The sequence below is a fragment of the Phoxinus phoxinus genome (assembly GCF_949152265.1).
Source record: "Phoxinus phoxinus genome assembly, chromosome: 23".
NCBI classification, from domain to species: Eukaryota; Metazoa; Chordata; class Actinopteri; order Cypriniformes; family Leuciscidae; genus Phoxinus; species Phoxinus phoxinus.
The window spans coordinates 3,346,666-3,373,415 of record NC_136898.1 but is presented as its reverse complement, the minus strand read 5'-3'; the positions used below and the strand labels follow the sequence as shown (position 1 = coordinate 3,373,415).

Genomic DNA, 26,750 nt, shown 5'->3' with positions numbered 1-26,750 from the left:
CGTGATAGACCAATCACAACAGACCTGGCCATCTGACCAATCAGAGCAGAGTAGACCAATCACAACAGACTGGGTCATCTGACCAATCAGAGCAGAGTAGACCAATCACAACAGACTGGGCCATCTGACCAATCAGAGCAGAGTAGACCAATCACAACAGACTGGGCCATCTGACCAATCAGAGCAGAGTAGACCAATCACAACAGACTGGGCCATCTGACCAATCAGGGCAGAGTAGACCAATCACAACAGACTGGGTCATCTGACCAATCAGAGCAGAGTAGACCAATCACAACAGACTGGGTCATCTGACCAATCAGAGCAGAGTAGACCAATCACAACAGACTGGGCCATCTGACCAATCAGAGCAGAGTAGACCAATCACAACAGACTGGGCCATCTGACCAATCAGAGCAGAGTAGACCAATCACAACAGACTGGGTCATCTGACCAATCAGAGCAGAGTAGACCAATCACAACAGACTGGGTCATCTGACCAATCAGAGCAGAGTAGACCAATCACAACAGACTGGGCCATCTGACCAATCAGAGCAGAGTAGACCAATCACAACAGACTGGGCCATCTGACCAATCAGAGCAGAGTAGACCAATCACAACAGACTGGGTCATCTGACCAATCAGAGCAGAGTAGACCAATCACAACAGACAGGGCCATCTGACCAATCAGAGCAGAGTAGACCAATCACAACAGACTGGGTCATTGACCAATCAGAGCAGAGTAGTTTTGCAGAATGGCAGGGTTTAGAGAGACTGAATCTTCAAACAAACCATTTTCAGACTCTTTGAGAAATGAGGTGATGTGCAGTGTATGAGTAAACCTTGGATGCATGTAAACCTGTTGTAGGAAACTCCAAAATAAAATCTTTAAAATAGCATAATAGGGGCAGTTTAAAACAATTCAGCAATTCTGTTCTTTATTTAAAATTTGGGCACACCATTTTTTATTAATGCTGTTTTGAAAGTATAATATCTGTTTTGAAACTGATGCACTATGCATTTCTCTTCTTTGTTTTTTCTTTATTGTTAAGCGAGACGATAATGTTTCTCCATGAGATATTCCACCAAGGCTTGAAGGCTCGGATAGCCAACTGGCCAACCTTAGTTTTAGGTGAGTTTGTTCAAGCTGCATATTTTTATTCCATTCAAATTGACACATTTTTTATTATATTTAATTGTCAGACACAACCATAGTACGACGTGCAGTGAAGCGCTTCTCGACGCACACATAGAATAAAAATGAACATAATAACCAAAAAAAAAATGACAGTCAGATTTTCTTCCAGTGGCCATGACCATATATCACAGTTTTCTCTGACACATTTCACATATGTGACCCTGGACCACAAAACCAGTCACATGCGTCAATTAATGGAGATTTATACATCATATGAAAGCTGAATAAATAAGATTACAATTGATGTGTGGTTTGTTATATGACAATATTTGGTCGAGATACGACTATTTGAAAATCTGGAATCTGAGGATGCAAATAATCGAAACATTGAGAAAATCTCCTTTAAAGTTGTGCATTTATGTTCACGATTGTGCTGCATTCACTCACAAAAATACATGTTTTATATATTTACGGTAGGAAATCTACAAAATATCTTCATGGAACATGATCTTTACTTAATATCCTCATGATTTTTGGCATAAAAGAAAAATCAATAATTTTGACCCATACAATGTATTTGTCACAGATATACCCGTGCGACTCGTGACTGGGTTTGTGATCCAGGGTCACATATATTATATATATATATGTAATGCAAATGTCTAAAACCCAACTGTCATGTTTCAGCGGATCTCTTCGACATCTTGCTGCCGATGCTGAACATTTATCAGGAGTTTGTGCGAAACCACCAGTACAGTTTGCAGGTTCTGGCCAACTGTAAACAGAACCGGGACTTTGACAAGCTTCTGAAGCAGTATGAAGCAAACGCAGCCTGTGAGGGACGGATGCTGGAAACCTTCCTCACGTACCCCATGTTCCAGGTCCACCTTTGACCTTTCAGCAATGCCAGCTAATAAACAGTAGCAATTCTAGAGTACTGCATGTTGCATTTCTTTTAACCGTGGTTGATTGTGTAAAAATGAGTGTTTTTGCATTTTTAATTGTTGATTATTACCTTTATTATTAGATCCCACGATACATCATCACCCTTCACGAGCTCCTCGCACACACACCTCATGAACACGTCGAGCGCAAGAGTCTGGAATTTGCCAAATCCAAACTTGAGGAACTGTCCAAGTGAGTAAAAGCTTTTTAAACAAATCATGCCCTGTAGAGAAGGGTATAATATTCATTTGATTATATATGATTATTATTCATTTTATTATTATTATTTATTATCTTCAGATCAGTGTATTGACTTTTAAATGTTCTTTAAAGGACCAGATTATAGAACTAGAGAATTAAACGTTCTTTATGGCGTTCTTCTGTAAAAACTTTGTTTGTTCTAATTGGAATCTTTATTTTTGTGAAGAGTGAAGATTCTAAATGTTCTAAATTCAAATTTTTTTCTGTTTGTATCAGTTCAAATCAAAATGATACAAAATGACCAATATTTTTTAATTTTAAAATACAAATTATTTGTTTAAAATAAATATGAATTATTTATTTTACAATAATATTCTTTTTTAAATTATATATATTTTTCTATAATATTTTGTTCTTTTCTAATTTATATATGTATAAAATTAAAATATTGTTTTAAAATAATTAAAATATATATCATCTACTAAATTCTATTTGTTATGTCATTCTAACTCTGTGGAAAAAGGGATTCTTTTAATGCAAACTTTTGAATTTTATTTTGAACATTCATGTGATCACACTTGACTTGCTTCAATATTGTCCAATTCACATTTACATTGACTACCTTTCTGCCAAACAAACACCTAACTTTATAAGTATATATATTTTATACATTTAAATCTGTTTGATATGTATATTGAGATGTGTTTGCATGTTTCTTCTCAGAATGATGCATGATGAAGTGAGTGACACAGAAAACATCCGTAAGAACCTGGCGATCGAGCGGATGATCGTGGAGGGCTGTGATATTCTGCTGGACACCAGTCAGACGTTTATACGGCAGGGTGAGCCGGCTCATTATGGGTGTGAGCGGAGATGTCTTGATTTCAGGACACATCCTTCTCAAATAACTCATTTCCACCCCAATCCTCGATGAGTGCTTTCCATCCTGTGTGTTCTGATGTGCATCCGGGCTCTACCAGCTGAGCCATAGTAACTGTTTGTTTATTTATTTATTTTTTGATAGTTTGATTATTTAAATGAATAAATATAAGGAAAGTATTTTTTATGGGTCAGATGTTCAGTTTTATTAGATATTAATTATTTCTCTTTTTAAATAAACACACACACACACACACACACACACACACACACACACATATATATATTTTTTCAAATAAAAATGTAAAATAAGGTATTATTTAAATATAATAATATAATATAATAAAATATGTATTATTTATTTATTTTAAATATATAATATTTTTTCAATAATATTTAAAAGTATTGAAATGTATGTATATTATAAAAACAGACATAATATTTTATTTATTTTAAATGTAAAATTTATGTAAAATAAATATGTAATATTTATGTATTTAGAATTTGTATAAAAAAAATGTTTGTTTAATATTAATATTCTTTAAGAATATCATATTCTTTATATATACCGTATATATTTTTTTGTTGTTTTAATGTTTTTTTTTTATAAATATGTATTCATTTTAAATGAACATTATTATATATGTTATACATAATAACAATATATGTATTTATAAAAAATATAAATATGAATTTATTTGTTTTAAAATAAAAAATAAATTTATTTCAAATACGTATTATTGATATATTTTAAATGAATATATATATATTTTTTTATCAAAAGTTGAACAGCTGAACTGGAGTCAGTCAGTAGTTTTGTATGAATATCAGTGTATGCTTGTTTCAGCTTCACCCAAACACTGATCTCATTCAGCGGCTCCCACTGACAGGAAGCTGTGAATCTGCTCTAATGAGACCTAATGTGCCATTTCAGTGCATCATGTCTCGTAGAGAAGCTTTTCTCGATGAGACAGCGCTGCCCTCTCTCCCTGAAACGCTGTCTTTAATGTGTGTGTGTGTGTGTTTCCTGTAGGCTCTCTGATTCAGCTGCCCTCTGTGGAGAAGGGTAAACTGAGTAAGGTGCGTCTGGGCTCGCTGACGCTCAGGAAAGAAGCTGAACGCCAGTGTTTTCTGTTCACTAAACACTTCCTCATCTGCACACGTACATCCGGCGGCAAACTGCACCTGCTCAAAGTGAGTCGACTCTGAATAGCTCAGCAATTCAACGAATCAAAGTGAAGTTCACCCTAAAATATTAATTTACTCGCCCTCATGTTGTCCCTATCCCAAATATTGTCTTATTTATATTGTAAGTCTGTCCACCTTCATTGAAAAGATCAATTCAGGGTTAACTATTACTGTAACCAGGGCTTGACATTAACTTTTTTGCTCTCCAGCCACTGTGGCTAGTGGTTTTCCAAAGTTACTAGCCACTCAGCATTTTCACTGGCCACAATTTTGACATCGATACCATGGGGGAAAACGGCCATAAAGATATTTTTTATATTATCTCTTAATTTGGCAGCAGGAATATTAGGCTGCTGTCACTTTAAGACCTTACACACAGATCCATTATACTATTACATGCGCTTTCTTTCTCTACTGTTTACGTTCACTTACAACATAACTGTTTACGTGAATACTCGCCAAGAATGGCATTTTGACATTATTTGTGTTTATTTGACTTTTTAAGTGCAATAAGCAGCTAAAATTAACTAAATGTAGCACTGAGAGGTGGCTTTATGTGAACACACTTTGGGCTTGAGCACAAAATCTGTGGGAATGAGTAAAAATATGCGCAATACGTGCAATCCCACGCTGAAATTCAAGCCCTGTATCAGCAACAATATTCACCCGGTGCAAATGAAGCGATTGAGTGAGGAGAGGCGGGTTTGTGTGTCACTCGTTGACGGAGAGAGAGAGAGAGAGAGAGAGAGAGAGAGAGAGAGAGAGAGAGAGAGAGATATGAGAGAGAAAGAAAGAAAGTGCAACTGGTATTGTGTGTCTATTCTGCGAAAAATGTGTATTTAAAGTGTTTCAGATATTTCAGTATCGATATGTATCGAAAAAAATATTTTTTTGGACAACACTACATTGCACTAGTTGATAATTTTAGATGCCTTAAAAGAGTACAATTGGAAACTGTATAAATTATATGTAAAATTCAACCCGCCAAAATGGCTAGTAGGAGTAACACCCCACTGCTGAATACACCCGGTGTTAATGTCAAGCCCTGACTGTGACCGTTTCATGCAAAAGCATAAAATAACTGAGTACCTTTCCTCAAAACCACAGCAAGGAGGAACGTTGTCTCTGATAGAGTGTACGCTTATCGAGGATCTGGACGCCAGTGATGAAGACTGTAAGTGTGACGTCAGACCCAACAGTCAATCTTAAAGGAGCACTCCACTTTTTTTAGAAATAGGCTCATTTTCCAGCTCCCCGAGAGTTAAACAGTTTTACCGTTTTCGAATCCATTCAGCCGATCTCCGGGTCTGGCGCTAGCACTTTTAGCATAGCTTAGCATAGATCATTGAATCTGATTAGACCGTTAGCATCTCTCTCAAAAAAATGAGCAAAGAGTTTAGATATTTTTCCTATTTAAAACGTGACTCTTCTGTAGTTACATCGTGTACTAAGACCGACAGAAAATAAAAAGTTGTGATTTTCTAGGCCAATATGACTAGGAACTATACTCTCATTCCTGCGTAATAATCCAGGATCTGCTGCCGTACCAGCAGCGCAGTGATATTACACACTTAGTGCCGGTCACGTTGGAAGTTACTGAGCTGAGGACTATTTTCAGGCGCTGTCTAATATCATTGTGTCATATTGGCCTAGAAAATCGCAACTTTTCATTTTCTTAGTACATGTCTTAGTACACGATGTAACTACAGAAGAGTCAAGTTTTAAATAGGAAAAATATCGAAAATCTTTGCTCATTTTTTTGGAGAGAGATGCTAACGGTCCAATCAGATTCAATGATCTATGCTAAGCTATGCTAAAAGTGCTACCGCCAGACCCGGAGATCTGTAAAACTGTTAAAGTAAAACTGTTTTACTCTAGGGGAGCTGGAAAATGAGCCTATTTCCAACTAAAGTCAAGTGGAGTGTTCCTTTAATATAAACCATAGCAATACCAACAACCCGAAGCAAGCACAATATCCAAGATAAACCTTATATTAATGTGCACATTTATAAAGGAAGTAACTAGAGTTAATTTTGCTTCCGTATCTCCTCAGATAATGCGGCTGGTCAGGGATTCAATCGTCTGGAGTTTAAAATAGTGGTTGAACCTCCTGATGGTCCGTCGTTTTCTGTGGTTCTGCTCGCTCCGTCTCGGCAGGAGAAAGCTGCCTGGACCAGTGACATGAGCCAGGTACGATCCACACGCTACATGCGGGGAGTCCGTATGAAATGCATGCTATAGATCATATTGTGAACTATTCATCTGTGTATCCGTGTGTGATTATTCTTCAACCTCGTAATGTTTAAAGTAGACTTGGAGTGGATGTTGCAATAGACTTTTCTTCCCTATTGTGATGTATGTCCGAGTGAAACGGCTTCTGGAACAAGAACAAATGTGGGCGGGGCTTGATTGTGTCTGTGGGGAATTGATTGGATGGTTGTGGATCTCATGTGAGTGACAGGTTGCCCCACCCTCGTCATCAGAGAAGAGAAGAGATGTTATTTTGATTAAAGATTACGAGGTACATGAATTTGTGTACATTTAAATTATTTAAAATAGACATTGCAGTATTTCATAAAAAAAAAAAATTCCGATTTGATTTCATGGTGACTTTAAATGGTTAGGACACCCAACATTTTTAATTCTGTCATTAATTCCTCACCCTCATGTCGTTCCAAACCCGTAAGACTTTTGTTCATCTTCAGATCTTTTTGATGAAATCTGAGAGATTTCTGTCCCTCTATTGATTTAAAGGCCCATAAAGTTTTTTTCTCATAAATTAATTATGTTTTTTTTCCCCCCACGTCACTTCATAATATTAAAGGTTAAACCACTGGAGTCACATGGATTACTTTAATGATGTCTTTACTACCTTTCTGGACCTTGAAAGCGGTACAGTAGTTGCTTAGGCTGTCAATGGAGGGACAGAAATCTCTCAGATTTCATCAGAAAGATCTGAAGATGAACGAAAGTCTTACGGGTTTGGGACGACATGAGGGTGAGGAACTAATGACATAAATTTACATTTTTGGGTCAACTAACCCTTTAATCAAAATATCATATAGACCTTATGTGAAATTACAGACTTCTCTCTAGTGATGTATGCAGGATTTCTCCAATCATTTAGTGCGTTTAAACTCCGCCCCTGCAAGCTTGCTTTCATCTGCCACACCCACATCTCAACATCCAATCAGCAACTGATGCACAGAGCCATGCAACCCCACCCTACATTTATCTTTTTTTTTTTTTTATCCGTTATATTCGGATGTACGGTACGTCACAATACAGAAGAAAAGATCTGTTGCTTCTTCCATTTTATCATGACTTTAACTCTCTCTTTTAGACCTTTCACAATATGTACATCTATAGAACAAGCTGCAGATAATGATCTAAGAATATTACAACTTATTAGAAACATGAAAATGCATGGACAATAATTTGTATTAATTGAAGTGGAGAAATCATACAGAGATTCAGTCAAACCCAGTTTACACACAGCAGGGTGTTGTTCTCTAGCTAGAAAGCAACTCGAGTGAGAAGTTTCCATTATATTTGCATTGACACAAATAGTTTCACTGACTTGACGGTTTTTGCATATTATATTTAGCAAGAGCTGTCTGTTATACACTTTGCCCTAGAGATGAACCAGTATACAAATTTTAGATCTATTTATTTGTCTACAATTTTACATGCTTCAGATGAACTGTTTAATTTAAAAGAGTTTGAATTGGAAAAATAAGCCCTAATATGATCCGCTTTCAATATCTGCCTACAGACAGCTGATAACTGATCACGATTGTTTACTGCTCCTGTAGTTTGTTCATGTTGACTCCTATGACAGATGCTAGTGCATGAGAGTGAAGTCACTCCATACTGATGTATTTCTCTCCATTTTTATGATTTTTACACAGTGCATTGACAACATCCGCTGCAATGGCTTGATGACCAGCGTGTTTGAGGACAACTCCAAAGTCACCGTGCCTCACATGATCAAGTAAAACACAATCAGTCCAGTGGTATTTTAGTACATTTATATTTCACATGTATTCATTTAGTAGTAGTATTTATTGCGTTTATCAATTTTTTATTAATTTATTATTTTATTTTTATATTTTAATTTTATTAGCTTTTGTCATGTTTAGTAGTTAGTTTTTTTTGTTGCAAATATATCTTTTTAGCTTTCATTTATTTTTATATCGGTTTTTAGTCTTGTTAGTACTTCAACTTATTTTATTTCTGTTAGTTGCTAAGGCAACATTTCAAATTCTTGATGAAATTTAAGTTTTTCATCTAATAATTATATTTTGTTTTATTTTAGCATAATTTTTATTACCTAAAATGATAGATAGATAGACAGACAGACAGATAGATAGATAGATAGATAGATAGATAGATAGACAGATAGATAGATAGATAGATAGATAGATAGATAGATAGATAGATAGATAGATAGATAGATAGATAGATAGATAGATAGATAGATAGATGTAATAAACAGGTTGTTTTTTGCTACTGTACCTTTAAGATTTCTATATGTAAATGAAGCAGGGTTTTATTTTAAGGTTAATGTGTGCTTTTAAACATAAAATTGTATTTCTAGAGGGCAAGATCATCCAATAGTGTCCGTTTAAGCTAAAAATAACAACACTTAATCAGTCCAGATGAATTGACTGTAAATAGTTGGTTCAACTCAATTAGTTTGTTCTCGCGTCACTTTAAAATACAGGTGCTCATCCGCATCTCTGATCCACAGGTCTGACGCCCGCCTGCACAAAGACGACGTGGACATCTGCTTCAGTAAGACGCTGAACTCCTGCAAGGTGCCTCAGATCCGTTACGCCAGCGTGGAGAGACTCCTGGAAAGACTGACCGACCTGCGCTTTCTGTCCATCGACTTCCTCAACACCTTCCTCCACACCTACCGAATCTTCACCACTGCCGCTGTGGTGATGGACAAACTGGCCGACATCTACAAGAAACCCTTCACCTCCATCCCGGTCAGGTTAGGGTTCCTGTCACTCAGCAGTTTTTCTCAGTTTAAATGTGTTCTCCAATGCAAAGGAACGCGAAAAAATCCAATTCATTTCTGTATGTTTTTCTCACATTCAAAACATGTTCTTCATCCTTGTCTGAATGCCAATCATTATTGTGATGATTGTGATACCCTTAGATTGAAGTTCATTTTTATTGTGTACAGTACCGTTCAAAAGAATCACTGAATTTTTTTAAAAGAAATTGGTACTTTTATTCAGCATGGATGCATTAAACTGATTAATTTATAATTTAGTCAGTTTAGTTATTTATAATGTTTTCTAATAATAATAATGATCAAATAATTACCATTTCTATTTCAAACTGGAGTAATGGCTGCTGAAAATGGAGCTTTGCCATGACAGAAAATATTTAAAATGTTTTATATCGTAATATAGAAAACAGTCCTTTTAAATTGTAATAATATTTCATTAAATTACTTTTATTAAAAATATATAATTATCAAATAAATGGAGCCTTGGTGATAAGATTCTTCTTCCAAAGACGTACTGATCAAAAGCTTTTAAACGATTATTAATTAATTGAATATTAGTGCTGCAACTAAGAATTACTTTGATAAATTAATCCTTTAATTATTTATTTGATTTATCAGTTTTCAATTGGCTGCAAATACAAATTTGATAAAACATAAAACAAAAAAACTATTATTCAATGATATGCCAAATTCTATCTTCAAACATGCAAACTGAAGGCAGTAATAATAAGAAAAGATTTAAACATTATAATGTAAAATGCAAATAAATGCTCTGAATAACTGGTCTTGCTCAGTTTTTGTAATGTGTTTTCTCCTGTAAAGTGACGTCACTGATAAAAGTTCCTCATTTCGAAGCACACAAACCTGTGTTGATAATTGCTAATGATTGTAATTGATCAGTACAGTACACTTAAACGTCAGAAGTACTCACTCTTTCCCACAATCCTCCTGTTCCTGCCTCACTGTCACTCGCAGGGTTCAGTATCATTCCTCCGACCGCCTGTCCATCTCCTCCATCTGTCCAGACTACAGCCTGAAGATCACAAGGCTTGCGCTGGACCAGTCCAAGTAACTCATCCCTCGTCTCTCCCTTTTTCTCTTTTTGTTTTACATGTTTGTGAACATATCAGTCAAGGTTTCTTGTCATAATTTAGTTTTTCATGATCATTTCCCACTCTCTTTCTGACCCTTATAGTTAAACAGGTTGTTTTTGCTACTGTACCTTTAAGGCTTCTATATGTAGATTTTTATTTTGGATGGATGGATGGATGGATAGACAGACATACAGACAGACAGACAGATAGACAGACAGACAGATAGACAGACAGATAGATAGATAGATAGATAGATAGATAGACAGACAGATAGATAGATAGATAGACAGACAGATAGATAGATAGATAGATAGATAGATAGATAGACAGACAGACAGACAGACAGACAGACAGACAGACAGACAGACAGATAGATAGATAGATAGATAGATAGATAGATAGATAGATAGATAGATAGATAGATAGATAGATAGATAGATGGATAGATGGATAGACGGATGGACAGACAGATAGATAGATAGATAGATAGATAGATAGATAGATAGATAGATAGATAGATAGATAGATAGATAGATAGATAGATGGATGGATGGATGGATGGATGGATGGATGGATGGATGGATGGATGGATAGATAGGTAGATGGATAGATAGATAAATAAATAGATAGATAGATAGATGGATGGATGGATGGATGGATGGATGGATGGATGGATGGATGGATGGATGGATGGATGGATGGATGGATGGATGGATGGATAGGTAGATGGATGGATGGATGACAGACAGACAGATAGATAGATAGATAGATAGATAGATAGAGATAGAGATAGATGTAATAAACAGCTTGTTTTTGCTACTGTACCTTTAAGACTTCTATATGTAAATGACCTCCATTGTGAAGCAGGGTTTTATTTTAATATAAACATAAACTGGTATTTGTATAAGACATGTTCTGGTTGTGAGATGCATTTATTCACTTGTTTCCATCTCACGGTGATGCTTTAGGTCCCTCGAGCTCTTCTTCGCCACCAACCAAGGCCCCTGGAGCGGAGAGCACCTGAACAACAAATCCCCTCGTCTCTGTCGCAAGTTCTCCTCTCCTCCGCCCGTCTCCATCCCCTCACGCACCTCTTCCCCCATCCACTCCCGAAAGCTGTCCCTCAGCTCTCCTGTGAGCTTCAAGAGCGGCGCCTTGGACCTGTCGACGGCAAGCAGCCCGACGTCTACGTTTAACCCCGTCCTGTGCTCTCCTCCCCACACCTGCACTAAAGCCCCTCTGGACCTCAGCCGGGGCCCCGGCTCCCCCGAGCTCAGTCCCTCCACCCCGGAGGAGGAGATGCCACGTTTGGATGCGTTCTGTGGGAAGCTGCGGCGGAGCATTCGACGAGGTGAGCGCTGGTGTGGGTCCTCTATCGTTCAGCCTCAAATTCTCCCCATATGTGACCCTGGACCACAAAACCAGTCACATGCGTCAATTATTTTAAATGGAGATGTATGCATCATATGAAAGCTGAATAAATAAGCTTTCCATTGACATATGGTTTGTTATGATAGGACAATATTTGGCCGAGATACAACTATTTGAATATTGGAATCTGAGGATGCCAAAAAATCAAAACATTGAGAAAATCGTCTTTAAAGTTGTCCAATTATATTGCCGATTGTGCTGCACTCACTCACAAAAATACATGTTTTATATATTTATGGTAGGAAATGTATAAAACATCTTCATAGATCATGATCTTACTTAATATCCTAATGATTCTTGGCAAGAAAAGTCTATAATTTTGACCCATACAATGTATTGTTGGCTATTGCCACAGATATACCCGTGCGTCTCGTGGCTGGTTTTGTGATCCAGGGTCACATTTATGATTGGAGAACAGCTCGTCTGAAAGCCAGTGCGACATGATAACGTGTTTACTCGATGCTTAGAAGGATATTAAACATGGAACTGATTAAACATGGACGGCTCTTGTTGAGATCTTATGTGGTTTCCTCTCAGGGCTCTCGAGAGCAATTTTAGAGATAGATAGATAGATAGATAGATAGATAGATAGATAGATAGATAGATAGATAGATAGATAGATAGATAGATAGATAGATAGATAGACGGATAGATAGACGGATAGATAGACGGATAGATAGATAGAATTGTAAATGCTCTGTTTTCTTTGTTTATCAATGATAATAATCCCACATCACATGACTGTGGTTGTATGATGTTCCTGACAGCTGTTCTGGAGTCAGTGTCGATGGACAAGTTCATTCCTGAGACGCCCAGTGATTCTGCAGACATGTCTCCGTGCCGCTCGCCATCCACACCACGACACCTTCGCTACAGACAGCCTGCAGGTATCCTCAAACACACCGATCCTACGCGCGTCCCCTGAAGGTCACATGTTAGTCAATGTTTCTTAGAACAAATACAGCATCTAGTTTTAGTGCAAATTTAACATTGTTTTTTTCATACTTTACATTTAAAACATCTAATCTACCAGTCAAACTGTTGGACACAATTGACCGTTCGCAAAACCCCGCCCTCTAACGGTTCTCGTCCAATCCTAGCTCAGCAACTGTAACTAAGGAGAAGGACCTCCGTCAAACATTCCGATTCCAGCAGATAGTGCAACGATGCGCCTATGGCAGTGAGGTCTGCACGGGCTTAAAACTTGCTGTATTTTATGATTGCTTGCAACTATTATTTAAAAAAATAGGCTACATGTACAAACACCGTTTCACTGCGGCCCTCATCAGTCAGCAAACAAGAGGAAAAAAGAGAAAAAGCACGGACTTACTAATTACGAAACTTTGATGTGGTTTAACAGGTACAGTCACAAATTCCTCTGGAACTCTCAAACATTAAACTTCAAAACAAAGTTCGCGCAGTTGCACAACTATTCACACAAATATATCCTTCTCAGTCGGCTGAGTTATGAATGAAGAGAACATCACCGAGAGTTGATGGTTCAGCGCGTCCTCTGATTGCCGTGTTGTGAAATAGCGCGCGCGGGAGCACATGCGCAAAACAGTTTTGTAAAATGATATATGATCAAATAAAAATGATTAATATATAATTTTACAAAACTGTTTTGTGCATGTGCTCCCGTGCGCTATTCTGTCTATATATTTCTGTCGTGCCCTGGAGGATACTGCTGCATTACTCCAAAACCACTCACTTATGGATCTCAACCCAGCCATTGCTATGGTTCTCAATTGTTTGACGGGCGTAGTAACAATAACTAAGGGGCGTGGCTTTTGTGAACGGTCAATTGGCTGAATATGTTACTCATTTTCTCGTGACAAAAAATATTTATTTTAATTTAAATTTGTTTCTATTTAATTGGTTTATTAAACCCAGTGTCCAGCATACATGTGAACTTCTTCAATACGGTTTAAAAAGTGTCCCAGACTGCACATTATCTTAAAGTGTTAGTTCACCCAAAAATGAAAATAATGTCATTAATGACTCACCCTCATGTCGTTCTAAGCCCGTAAGACCTCCGTTCATCTTCGGAACACAGTTTAAGATATTTTAGATTTAGTCCGAGAGCTTTCTGTCCGTCCATTGAAGCTGTATATACAGTATACTGTCCATGTCCATAAAGGTAATAAAGACATCATCAAAGTAGTCCATGTGACATCAGTGGGTTAGTTAGAAGTTTTTGAAGCATCGAAAATACTTTTTGGTCCAAAAATAACACAAAATAAGACTTTATTCAGCATTGTATTCTCTCCCGGGTTAAATCAAATATCTCGCTTCTGTTAAATCAAATATCTCGCTTGGCATTGAACTTTGAGCTTTATAATTGTACAGGTATTATTTATGCTCTAACAGCAACATTACACACTAGCTAAAGTAAAAAAAATGGGATCACAAAGAACAGGACCTTTAATTTCAATGCATGATCTGCATGGATTGGGAAAAATGATTGGAGTTGTTGTTGACCAGTGCTTTCTCCCGCTGTGTCCTCACAGGTCAGTGTCCCGAGAGCTCCCGCTGTGCCGTGTCCCCCGCGTCCGCCTTCGCCATCGCCACGGCCGCCGCCGGACACAGCAGCCCACAGGGTTAGACACACTGACACTGATCTCCCAGTTCTCTCTCATCACGCTCACACACTTCTCCTGCTGTCTCTCGTTCAGGATTCACCAGCCCAGAGAAAGCGTACGATAAAGAGTTCCTCATCCGCAGGGCCGCCACCAACCGAGTGCTCAACGTTCTGCGCCACTGGGTTTCCAAACACTCGCAGGTTTGTGGGACTTTCACCATTTCCAGCCTGCCAGTTTCAGTTCCTTGAGCCATTTATCATTCAGACTTAAAAAGAGGACTACAGGTGAAGAGGGTATACATCTAAAACAGACACTTTACCCTGTTGATTAATCACAGTACAGTGCAGGTGAAACTGGGAAAATTAGAATATGGTGCAAAAGTTCATTTATTTCAGTAATTCAACTTAAAAGGTGAAACTAATATATTATATAGACTCATTACATGCAAAGTGAGATATTTCAAGCCTTTATTTGTTATAATTTTGATGATTATGGCTTACAGCTTATGAAAACCTCTTCACAATATTCTAATTTTGAATTTGTGGTTTTCATAAGCTGTAAGCCATAATCATCAAAATTATAACAAATAAAGGCTTGAAATATCTCACTTTGCATGTAATGAGTCTATATAATATATTAGTTTCACCTTTTAAGTTGAATTACTGAAATAAATGAACTTTTGCATGATATTCTTACATTAAGACAATTGTTTTGTATATCAAATTTGTTTTAATATCAAAATTGTGGAAGCACTTTATTTTACAGTCCTGTTCCACGTGTACATACTCTGTTCTCATTACAGTAATTATAATAACTGGGTTAGCTACTAACCCTAAACATAACCTTAACCCATGCAGTTACCTTATATTACCCAGTATTTTCTTAGACAAGAACACTGTGAGTACACATACTGTAAAATAAAGTGCAATTCAAATTGTTTATTGTAATAAAGCAATGGGTTTAACCTCAGACGTAAAATATTTACTTGAACCAACCTCTGAGATTTTATGTTAATATTTCAATAATTTAATGATAATATTGCATATTTGGGTGTAATGCATTACTAAGTAATTAATTATGTAATTTAATCACTTTACCCTTGAAAAAGTAAAGTAAGGCATTACTCCCTTTCCAATTTTCCTGTAATTGAACTACTTACTTCTGATATCATTGCATTAAACAGGATGGACTAGGACAATTATATATAAAACAAGTAGATGTAACATTAAATTTACCTCTAATGTTAAAATGTATGTTTTTAATGTGAGCTTCTATTATTTATTTCAAATAACTAAAAGCGCACTTTCATGTCTCTGAACTGGTATTCTTTAGAGAAAGTATTTGTATTTAATTATAATGAAATGCACAGCATGCTTCACTCTGAAACTATACAGTTGTTGAAATTGCACTATTTGATTTGATAATTATATTGCAAATATCACGGAACCCCGTTTATTTATTTTAATTTTACATTCAATATAACGAATTATTAACTTTTCATCAACTCAACAATCTATCTATCTATCTATCTATCTATCTATCTATCTATCTATCTATCTATCTATCTATCTATCTATCTATCTATCTATCTATCTATCTATCTATCTATCTATCTATCTATCTATCTCAACAAACCCTCTTTTTAAAAAGTTAACGAAATGTCATTAAACTCAAAACAGTAGATTATATTGTACCTGTGCATGATTATATGATTTATTAGTTGCATTTTCTGATGAGCGTTGAGCATGTGACTCTGTCAGGACCGGTCCGCTGTGACGTGTCCTCACACCTCAGTGTCAGTCCTGCTTTGCTCTTTGCTCTTGCGCTGAATGTCAGCGGACCCCCGAGGGCCCCGCGCTGTTAACATGCGTCCAGTCAAATCTATTGCATCCTTTAGCGTGGAGTGCATTTGAAGGAAGCTGGTGGTGATTTATCATATGTACCATACGTCTGGCTCACAGATGTTTGAGTAAGCAGGCAGTTATTTAGAAGATGCTTATCTAGTGATATATGAATAGTGCGTATTTGAATGACTGACGCTGGTATGATGTAACACCGATAAACTCAATCCCGTACTTTACAAACTAAGAGGTGATTATTTTTCAAGCTGCTTTGAATTATTACGTATATATTGTGAAAAGCACTATTCAAATAATACTGTCTTGGATATTTACTCAAATTCACTTGAAAATTGAAAACTGATTTTTTTTTTCTATTTAAATACACTACTTTTAAATAGTTTGGGGCCAGTGTTTTTTTATTTTTTAAGATATTAATACTTTTATTCAACAAAAATTATTATGGAAAGCTTGTTTCCACCATGGAATTAAACAAATTGAAAAGATAATTTGTCTCACAATTCAGATTTTTTTTACTTGGAATTGTGAGTTCATATCTTTTTACAACTTTTTACGAGTTTAAATCCCGTACATCCCTTTCTTCTCATAATTGCGAGTTATAAAGTGCAGTTCAGAGGAAAAGTGACCTCATAATTCTGATATTTTCTTACAATTATGAGTTTATATCTTGCAATTCTGTCTTTATAACTGCGATTGTATAATTGCGAGAGAAAAAAAATCTGATTGTGAGATAAAAGTCACGATTAACTTTTTTATTTGTTATTCAGTGGCAGAAACCAGCTTTCATATAATGTTGATCAAATTTGACAGTAGACATTTGTAATGGCGATCTGATGCATGAATACATAACTTGTCTTGTAAACTTAACTTTTTCGTTGTCAGGTTACATATGAAAAAGATTATACACTTATTCACGTTCCAATAACATCATTTTCACGGTCAAAATACTGTCTAGCACCAACCCTTTCTTCTTCCTTATTCTTCTTACACGTACGTAGCACGTAAACTAGTCAAAATCTCGCAATACCGTACAAATAACAAAAAATCTGCATTTATCAAAAAACATAATCACTAAGGTAAAATATTACAAAATTATTAATGTAGTCATGGCTCTAACAGTCGACATATAATGTTACAAAAGATTCTATTTCAAATAAATGCTGTTCTTTTGAACTTTCTATTCATCAAATAATCCAGATTTTTTTATTTATTCTAGAATACAAAAATGGTTTCTAGAAAAATATAAAACACAGCACAACTGTTTTCAACATTGATAATAATCAGAAATGTTTCTTTAGCAGCACCAGCATATTAGAATGATTTCTGAAGGATCCCGTGCAGACACTATTTTTGTGTTAAATTTGTAAAAATGCATCAGTAACGGTTGGGTTGGTTCTGAGTTCAGGTTTTATGACCATAAATGCATAAAGTACAGGAAACATCCAGCCTGGAGCAAAAGGCTCAACAGTGACTCTCAAGACTCACGAGTTTCGAACGGCGCTGAACGCTAGCATCATAAGTCCATGTGTTTGTCTGTGTGTGCAGGACTTCGAGATGAACATGGACCTGACGACGGCTGTGGTCGCTCTGCTGGAGGAGGTTCTGCGAGATCCAGATCTTCTGCCACAGGAGAGGAAGGCTGCCGCTAACATACTGAGGTGATGCTTGGAGGAATCCTTACAAATCTGAGAGTCTCTATGATAGATGGGTGGGATAATTCACCAAAAATATTAAAGGGTTAGTTCACCCAAAAATGAAAACTGTCAGTAATTACACACCATCATGTTGTTCAACCCCGTAAGACTTTCCTTCATCTTTGGAACACAAATGAAGATATTTTTGATGAAATCTGAGAGCTGGCTCCCTCCTTCATGGGCTTCTATTGTAATTGAAATCTGCCATCCAAGAAAAGTTAGGACTATTAACGATGTCTTTACTAACTGTTCTGGGATGGCAGATTTCAATACAATAGAAGCCTATGGAGCCGATTTAATAAAAAATATCGTAATTTGTGTTTCGAAGATGAACGAATGTCTTACGGGGTTGAACAACATGAGGGAGAGTAATTACTGACAGAGTTTCACATTTGAGTGAACTAACCCTTTAATAAACTACTCACCTTATGTTAGTTGAAGCGTGTACACTAGTGTTTAAAAGTCTGTAAGATTTTTCAAAGAATACAAAATACAGTAAAAATTGTGAAATATTATTACGATTTTTAAAAAATAGTTTTTTATGTGAATATATTTTCAAATGTTATTTATTCGTGTGATCAGTTTAATTTTCAGTGTCACATGATCCTTCAGATTTGCTGCTCAAGAAAGATTTCTGATTATCATTAGTGTTGAGAACAGTTGTGCTGGTTCATATTTTTGCAGACATGTGTTTTTTTTCCAGGATCTATACAAAGTTCAAAAGAACAGCATTTATTTGAAATTGAAATCTTTTCTTCTTGTCATTTTTTATCAATTTAATGGATCATTGCTCAATAAAAAGTACTTAAAGGTGCTGTATGGAGTTTTCAGCGGCATCTAGCGGTGATGTTTCAGATTGCAACCAATACGTTTACAAGCGAGTGCTCGTGCGCGTGCTTTCTTTTGTTTTTTATTATTATGTGGAGTTTGTGTTGGAGTCTGTGTTGTGCTGGTCGTTTCATAGTATTAGCAGACTCCATGTCATAAAGTTGCAGTGTCGTCGCTGTTGAGTGCAAAGTCAGTAGACGAGGCGAGAGGCGAGAGGCGAGACGCTCGGGAGCGCGCATGCAGGTCTCAGTCACGGCACTGGATTTCGCGGCAAATCCGACCCGGAGCATCACATAGAAATAGGAATACTTGCTTTCAGAGGTAATAGCAAAACCCGCCAAGACAAGTGGATCATTTTATTGTGAGATTACAACCCCTTCACACACAGGTAATAAAAAATGGATTCATTTAAGTAGAAAAACTCTATACAGCACCTTTAAAAAATAATTATTTTGTTTTGTTTTTATCGTAATGACCCCAAAATTTTGAATGGTAGTGTATGTGGAAGACAAGACTTGGGAGGAATTCTATGGGATTTTGTGAACTTGATTTAAATGATAAAATATATGTTTTATGGGGAGCAAGCATGGGTTGGATAAATAATGTGAATTGATTTGATCTTCTCCTTTACTCTTTAGTGCACTTTCTCAAGAAGAGCCAGATGATTCACAGTTGAAGATTGAGGATATCGTCCAAATGGTTAGTGTCACTGAAGTGTGTAGATGTTTCTCTTTCATCCTTGTGTAATTTTGCGCTTGTTTTCTAGTCCGAGTGTCCGAGGGTTGAATGCTTTGAGTCGCTGTCGGCGATGGAGCTGGCGGAACAAATTACTCTACTGGACCATATTGTGTTCCGGAATATTCCATACGAGTGAGTATTTCATCTCTGATTCATAAATTGTTGGTGATTTACTCTATAGTAGTGTTTGATAAAGATGTTGGATGTGTTTCTAGGGAGTTTCTTGGTCAAGGCTGGATGAAAAAGGACAAAAGTGAAAGGACTCCGTACATTATGAAGACCAGTCAGCACTTCAATGATGTGGGCAAAAATTATAATCTATAAACATTAAAAGATCAGACACACACCCTCAGATTTTAAAATAACAATGACAGAATGTGTTTGCGCAATTAAGATTAGTCTCCAAAGCTATTTTTTAGTCATTTAAGCATGAGCTTTTAGAATAAAATCACTCTAAAAAATGCTGGGTTGTTTTAACCCAATTTTAGGTCAAATATGGACAAACCCAAACGGTTAAAGGATAATTCCGGTATTTAACACCTTGAGTCTATATTGTAGTTTGTTTTGGATGAACAAGAGTGGTGGACAACATTTTTTTGACAATGGTTCCTCTCTCGAGTTTTTGACTATAAAAGAATTGGCCATGGACCCATTTAACATTGGAGTCAATGTGCATGTCCGAAAATGTAATTAAAACAACCTTTAACATTATTTTTCAAAACTGTGCAACTCACTGAGTGATTAGTGATGTTAGTTGATGTTCCAGAAACAAAAAGTGTTGCGAAATACAGTTTCTGTCGTGTTTTATTCGTCATTTTGTAAAATCCCATTGTTGAAAAAATAGTTCCACTATAGCAAAATAAACGGATTGGAATCATATATTGCGACGATATATTGTTTATAATCATCAACGAACACCACTAACCACTCGGTGAGTTTAACAGTTTTGTAAACGAACATTATTGGCTGTTTTAATGACATTTTCGGACATGCCCATTGACTCCAATGTTAAATGGGTTCATGGCCAATTCTATTATAGTCAAAAACTCGAGAGAGGAACCATTGTCAAAAAAATGTTGTCCACCACTCTTGTTCATCCAAAACAAACTACAATATAGACTCAAGGTGTTAAATACCGGAATTATCCTTTAAAGACTTTTGACAGGTTATAGTTGAAGTAAAAAAAAAAGAATAAAGTAATAGAGGTTTTAGTTTAGGAAAATGATTTATGAACATTATTTTATATAAATATATATATTTTATAAAACATGTTGAACTCAAAAACTGCAAGAAAATTTAAAGCCATAAATCTAAAAAAAGATTTTGATGCAGTACCAAACTTTTCCATTAGATCCCAGTAAAGCTCCAATGGTGGGTTTTGTGATATGTAATACAGTAGAATTTTTCTCTCTCAAATATCACACACACACACACACACACACACACACACACACACACACACAGTGTTTTGCTACCCTTGTGAGGACATTCCATAGGCGTAATGGTTTTTATACTGTACAAAATGTATATTCTATCCCCTTACACTGCCCCTATCCCTAAACCTACCCATCACAGGAGACATTCTGCATTTTTACATTTTCAAAAAAATATAATTTAGTATGTTCATTAACCCATACACACACACACACACACACACACACACACACACACACACACACAGAGTATATACAGTATATATATATATATATCTCAGTAAAGCTCCCAACAGCGCTGGGATTTGATATGTAATACAGTAGAATTTTTCGCACTCAAATAGCACACACACACACACACACGAGCTAGTATTTGCTTTATAGGCCAAGTCTGAGAAAATAGAAAATGGCACCATCCTTTGAAAAAAAAAATTTGTCCAATTTTTAATTTTGAAACCTCGCCAACAGAACGAAAGCCTATGAACAAAGACTGCCTTTAATGTCCTAAGTCTGACTATTTTGTGTTTCTAGTGTAAAATAGATATAGTAAAGAAAATGAAGGTAAAATAGCAAAATTCCAATAAAAATACACACTTTTGGCAAAATGTATTAACACAGGCAAAATGATCCCACAAACAAAACTGAAAAAGACAAAAAGTCCTTTAGGATGCACAAGGATGATGCCATTTTCCTTCATGTGATGTGTATCAGAGCAAGTCAACACGACTGAATGATCATTTGTGTCTATAGATGAGTAATCTGGTGGCGTCTCAGATCATGGCTCAATGCGACGTGAGCTCCAGAGCCAACTCGATCGAGAAGTGGCTGGCCGTGGCGGATATATGCCGCTGTCTCAACAACTACAACGGCGTCTTGGAGATCACGTCCGCTCTGAACCGCAGCGCCATCTTCAGGTTAAAGAAAACATGGGTCAAGGTCTGCAAACAGGTGGGTTGAGAACGCCTCAGACAGGACTGTAAGCATTAGACAAACACAGTATTAGTGCATTTTAACCGTGCATGTTTATCGTCAGACCAAAGCTCTCATGGACCGGCTGCAGAAGATAGTTTCATCTGAAGGGAGGTTTAAGAACCTGAGGGAAACTCTGAAAAAGTAAGTTTGTGTACACTGTAAAAAATGAAACCGTGATTTTTACGGTAAAAAAAACGGTAGCTGTGGTTGCCAGAACTTTACCGTCAAAAATAAGGTAGCAACGTTATTGGTTTTACAGACTTAACTTAAAATTTACAGTATTAAACCGTATTTTATTATCTGATATAATGTGAATTCACCGTCCTATTGAAGTATTAATATCTGTTTTGTACCTTTGTAATACACTGATAACCACCAATCACAGCAGTGATGAGAGTCACATGATCATTCAAAGCTCATCACAAGTAGCTTTTCCACAAGATAGTTAATACTAATATACAGAAGCTGCACATTAAACATTAAACAACATCATGGTAACACATGAAATTTAAAAAGTGCAATAAACATTAATTAACATAACAACATTAAATGTAACATAAATTAAGATTAGAAAAAACTAAGAAAACTATGAAGAAACACTTATTTCAACAAAAATACATCAAATGTGAAGTGGAATTGTGGGAATTGTGGGAATGTCAATTTCCTTTTTTCACCATAAATTATACAATGAGTTGTTCTTTTTCACTTTCAAAAACTGTAAATTTAACAGTATTTTACAGTAAAATTACATACCATTAGATATATCATAGTTATTTACCGTATATAGTACGGAAACTTTCTGTTAACCAATTAACAGTTTTTCACTGTCTGTTTTCACTGACATTTTACCGTCTTTTACCGTTAAAATCACGATAATTTTTTACAGTGGTTAGCTTTACACTGAATATAAACGCATACAGTGTCAAGTATATGGTGTGGTGTTTAATCCACAGCTGTAACCCTCCGTGTGTGCCCTATCTGGGCATGTACCTGACGGATTTGGCGTTCATCGAGGAAGGAACGCCCAACCTCACTGAGGAGGGGCTGGTCAACTTCTCTAAAATGAGGATGGTAAATGCTCACATTACTCTAGATGCTGTCAGGATTTTGAAAGACAACAGTTCACATTTTGTAGTCATCATCAGTAAAGAGCTGTGCTGTTGTTGTACTTCACAGATCTCACACATAATACGAGAGATCCGACAGTTTCAGCAGGCGCCCTACAGGATAGATCTGCAGCCCAAGGTACCTTATGGAAGATGTACAGATCAAACTGGAAAAAAATATCGTGCAAAAGTTCATTTATTTCAGTAATTCAACTTAATAGGTGAAACTTACACATATTATATTTTTTTACTTCTACTTTTTACGTTTTATACTTTTTACTTCTATTTCGTTTTACTTCTTCCTACTCCTTTTCGCATATGAGATAGAAGTATGTTCACACAGGAAAGTAAGATACTTTGTTTGCTGCTTTTTATATTTTTTTCTTTTCTTTCTTATTGTTTTGGACATTATTGTATCTTATTTTATATATTTTTTCTTCTCTCATGTTCAAAATAAAGATTTCAATCAAAAAAAGATATACTCATTACACGCAAAGTGAGATATTTCAAGCTTTTATTTGTTATAATTTTGATGATTATGGCTTACAGCTTATGAAAACCTTTTCACAATATTCTAATTTTGAATTTGGGGTTTTCATAAGCTGTAAGCCATCAAAATTATAACAAATAAAGGCTTGAAATGTCTCACTTTGCATGTAATGAGTCTATATAATATATTAGTTTCACCTTTTAAGTTGAATTACTGAAATAAATAAACTTTTGCACAATATTAAAATTTTTCGAGTTCCACCCGTATTATACAGAATTGTTTTTAGGTCAAGTACACACTCAATTGCTCATGCACACTTTTAACCCTGCACTGCCTGACTTATGAAAGAAGTCAGTATGTTTTCTGAAATTGAACTGTTTATTGAACCCTTAGACAAAAAAAAGTTTGCATGCATGTTTTTTTGTTTAGATTCATATTTTATGCATCAGGCTTTTATAGCTTATATAGTATGATATAGTGAAAATATGGAGGGAAAACAGCTAAATTTTATTCAGAGGCCAAAACTTAGCAAAAATATGCAATGCGGTGCCGATGCTGATATTTTATGGCCAGATAGTGAGATGAAATTCTTTATAACACAGTATAGACTACTTACATAAAATGCAATTGATATCAGTTCATATTAATATCAGTCGTCTCTCTATGTAATATGATATTTAAATGCTTAGTTTTATGATCAAATCTCTATTTTTATAATGCAATGCAACGATGATTGAGAGATGAACAAATACGTAAACATTCCTCAAAAGCCTGATGATCATATTTGATACTTACATTTTAACATGATTTTTCTAAAAAATAAATAAAAATAAGATGCATTTAGAATCAAGTAAACCTAAGTTACTTAAATCCAGTAAATATTCATCTTGAAATATTGCTAACAATATTGTTATTTGTATGTTTACTTAATAAAAATCAGTGAAGATTTCACAGCAAAAACTCACAAGCTGTTATTTTTTATACAATTACTTTTACTTTTAAAAAAGGCTTTTACTTGCTAAAAAGTATAAAGTGTCAATCAGACGCCAGAAGGCATGTAGTAGATTGTGTACAACAGCGTTTTTAACGTATTGATCATGTTAATAATTACAGGCCTTAGAAATTTGCGTGTGAAATATGATGCAATAGACTTTATAAGGTTAAAAACTTGGTTTTCAATTTATGCAACATATCGCTGACTAGACTTAAAACATGAAAGGAAGTGAGCTTGAGTCTGGTTGCTGAACCAAGTGTGTAATCCTGTTGTGATTGACTGTTCTTCTCTCAGGTTACACAGTTCCTCCTTGATAAGACTCTAGTTATGGATGAGGACACACTTTATGAACTATCTCTGAAGATTGAGCCAAGAATCCCTCCTGCCAACTAAACGTGACGATAATGTTTACACCAGACGCAGATTTCAAGTAAGAAGCTTTTGTGGGAATCTATACTTCCGTCTGAACTAAAGTCTGTCCATTATAGAAACGACAATCTATCCATTTATTTACTGCATTGCATTGAATTTCGTATTGTGAATTGTAAACTCAGGTATAAATGTGCCTTTTTTTAAATATGATGTACAGTTATAATATTCCGGAGTGCATATTTCTAGCATGATACATTTTAATATAAATTTGATAATCTCTTGAAATGTTTTTACCTGAATGCAAAATATCAGTTCCATTTTAAATGTCAGATCATTCCTTTAGTAAAGTATAATGAGACTCATTTTTGTATGTGTAGAAATATCTGTTCAGATATCAATAAATTACATCACAAGTGTGTGATTAATGTTCGCTGGTCCTATTTTGACAAGTAAGTTTCTTAATCGCTCCTCCATTAAAATCCGCCAGTATGAATGACAGACATGAAATGTCAAAGCTCAAACTATCACTGTTACTGTTCACCAAAAGAAATATCTGTCATTTGTTAATGTTAGGTGTCATTCGTTTACACAGCAGGTCAGCTGCATTTTCTCATTTAGCATGTTTTTGTTCCTAGAAATATTTGATATTTTTGGCATGTGTTTGCATGAATCTGTATTTAATATTTTTTTCAAAAATACTAAATTAATTTTCATTATATTTTAAAATGTTTTCTTCATCTTATGGATAAACAATAGCAGTTTCTATTGTTCGAAGCATTGTTCTACACTTAACTCTTGCGTTTTTTTCACTCTTTCCCCGCCGGCTTTCCAAGTTTTCACTGTTATACGGTAGGGGGCGCTATTACACATCTTCTGAAAGAGTACTGAATCTCCTGATCAAACCACAGGCGAAGAAGAAGAAGCAGAAACTAGCGATATCATATGCAGATCCATGTGTAAAAGAATCAGCAACATTAAACGGCATATAAATCAAAACTGCCTACGTTACTAAATGAAATGTCGACCCAGGATGAGATATAGGAGTGTGAAGCTTTAGGGGTGTTGATGTAGTCGATCTACTCCATCTTTGTTTTGATCATTGTTTTAATCCTATCTGGATTCTTTGACAAAAATGTGATTTTCTCAGCTTTTTGCTCCAAATGTTGTTTTTTTAATCAAACTTACCAAACTTAATAAAAAGAAAGCATGAAGCTAGAATAAAACAGGCACAGAGCAGAGGCTCTGTTCTTTATTTTGATATATTCCATATTCAAATATGAAAATTTTGTGAAGATGATCAAAATGCTGGTGGTGGCTCGCAACTTTTTTTTAAAACGCTGGTGAGGAAAGAGTTAAACAAAGTTGCCAGCCAGCGCTAAGATTTTTGATAATTTTCACAAAATGTTCATGGCCACCAGAATATTTAGTTGTAGTATCAATATCTGAACTCGCAATATATCAAAAGAAAAGAACAGAGCCTCTCTTTTAAACTACAACAAAAACATTGTATTCTAGCTTCGTGTATTCTTTTTATCAACACTTAAATGTGGATGGGTTTAAGCAACATTTTGAACAAAGAGCTGAGAAAATCGTCTACAGATGGAGTAGATCAAGTCCATAAACACCCACAAAGCTTCACAGCCGTTTCCACTTCATGGGTTCGACATGTCATTTAATAATGATATTCAGGTTTGATGATCACGTTAGCTTACATGTGTGAAACATCTCTTGTTTCTGCTTCTTCTTCGCTTGTTTTTGGAAACCATTTCATAAGATGTGTAAT

The 26,750-nt window shown here is 35.7% G+C and overlaps 1 protein-coding gene across 2 annotated transcripts in view; it reads left to right on the top strand.

Annotated features, from left to right (window-relative positions):
* Nucleotides 1–25,509, top strand: part of rasgrf2a (Ras protein-specific guanine nucleotide-releasing factor 2a) — a 37,436-nt gene extending 11,927 nt beyond the window's left edge. The window contains exons 6-28 of one of the 2 annotated variants that reach the window (XM_079599123.1): nucleotides 1,050–1,129; nucleotides 1,823–2,016; nucleotides 2,163–2,272; nucleotides 3,005–3,123; nucleotides 4,194–4,354; nucleotides 5,456–5,522; nucleotides 6,402–6,538; nucleotides 8,260–8,342; nucleotides 9,102–9,350; nucleotides 10,350–10,442; nucleotides 11,437–11,819; nucleotides 12,667–12,786; nucleotides 14,410–14,499; nucleotides 14,575–14,681; nucleotides 17,886–17,998; nucleotides 19,501–19,561; nucleotides 19,629–19,732; nucleotides 19,816–19,900; nucleotides 21,784–21,981; nucleotides 22,067–22,146; nucleotides 22,959–23,076; nucleotides 23,182–23,250; nucleotides 24,890–25,509. In XM_079599123.1, the coding sequence (XP_079455249.1) occupies nucleotides 1,050–1,129; nucleotides 1,823–2,016; nucleotides 2,163–2,272; nucleotides 3,005–3,123; nucleotides 4,194–4,354; nucleotides 5,456–5,522; nucleotides 6,402–6,538; nucleotides 8,260–8,342; nucleotides 9,102–9,350; nucleotides 10,350–10,442; nucleotides 11,437–11,819; nucleotides 12,667–12,786; nucleotides 14,410–14,499; nucleotides 14,575–14,681; nucleotides 17,886–17,998; nucleotides 19,501–19,561; nucleotides 19,629–19,732; nucleotides 19,816–19,900; nucleotides 21,784–21,981; nucleotides 22,067–22,146; nucleotides 22,959–23,076; nucleotides 23,182–23,250; nucleotides 24,890–24,988 (2,920 nt within the window). In that variant the 3' untranslated portion in view covers nucleotides 24,989–25,509. The remainder of the gene's footprint in view (nucleotides 1–1,049; nucleotides 1,130–1,822; nucleotides 2,017–2,162; nucleotides 2,273–3,004; nucleotides 3,124–4,193; nucleotides 4,355–5,455; nucleotides 5,523–6,401; nucleotides 6,539–8,259; nucleotides 8,343–9,101; nucleotides 9,351–10,349; nucleotides 10,443–11,436; nucleotides 11,820–12,666; nucleotides 12,787–14,409; nucleotides 14,500–14,574; nucleotides 14,682–17,885; nucleotides 17,999–19,500; nucleotides 19,562–19,628; nucleotides 19,733–19,815; nucleotides 19,901–21,783; nucleotides 21,982–22,066; nucleotides 22,147–22,958; nucleotides 23,077–23,181; nucleotides 23,251–24,889) is intronic. The other variant, XM_079599124.1, reaches the window with a different exon arrangement.
* The last annotated feature ends 1,241 nt before the right edge of the window (nucleotides 25,510–26,750 follow it).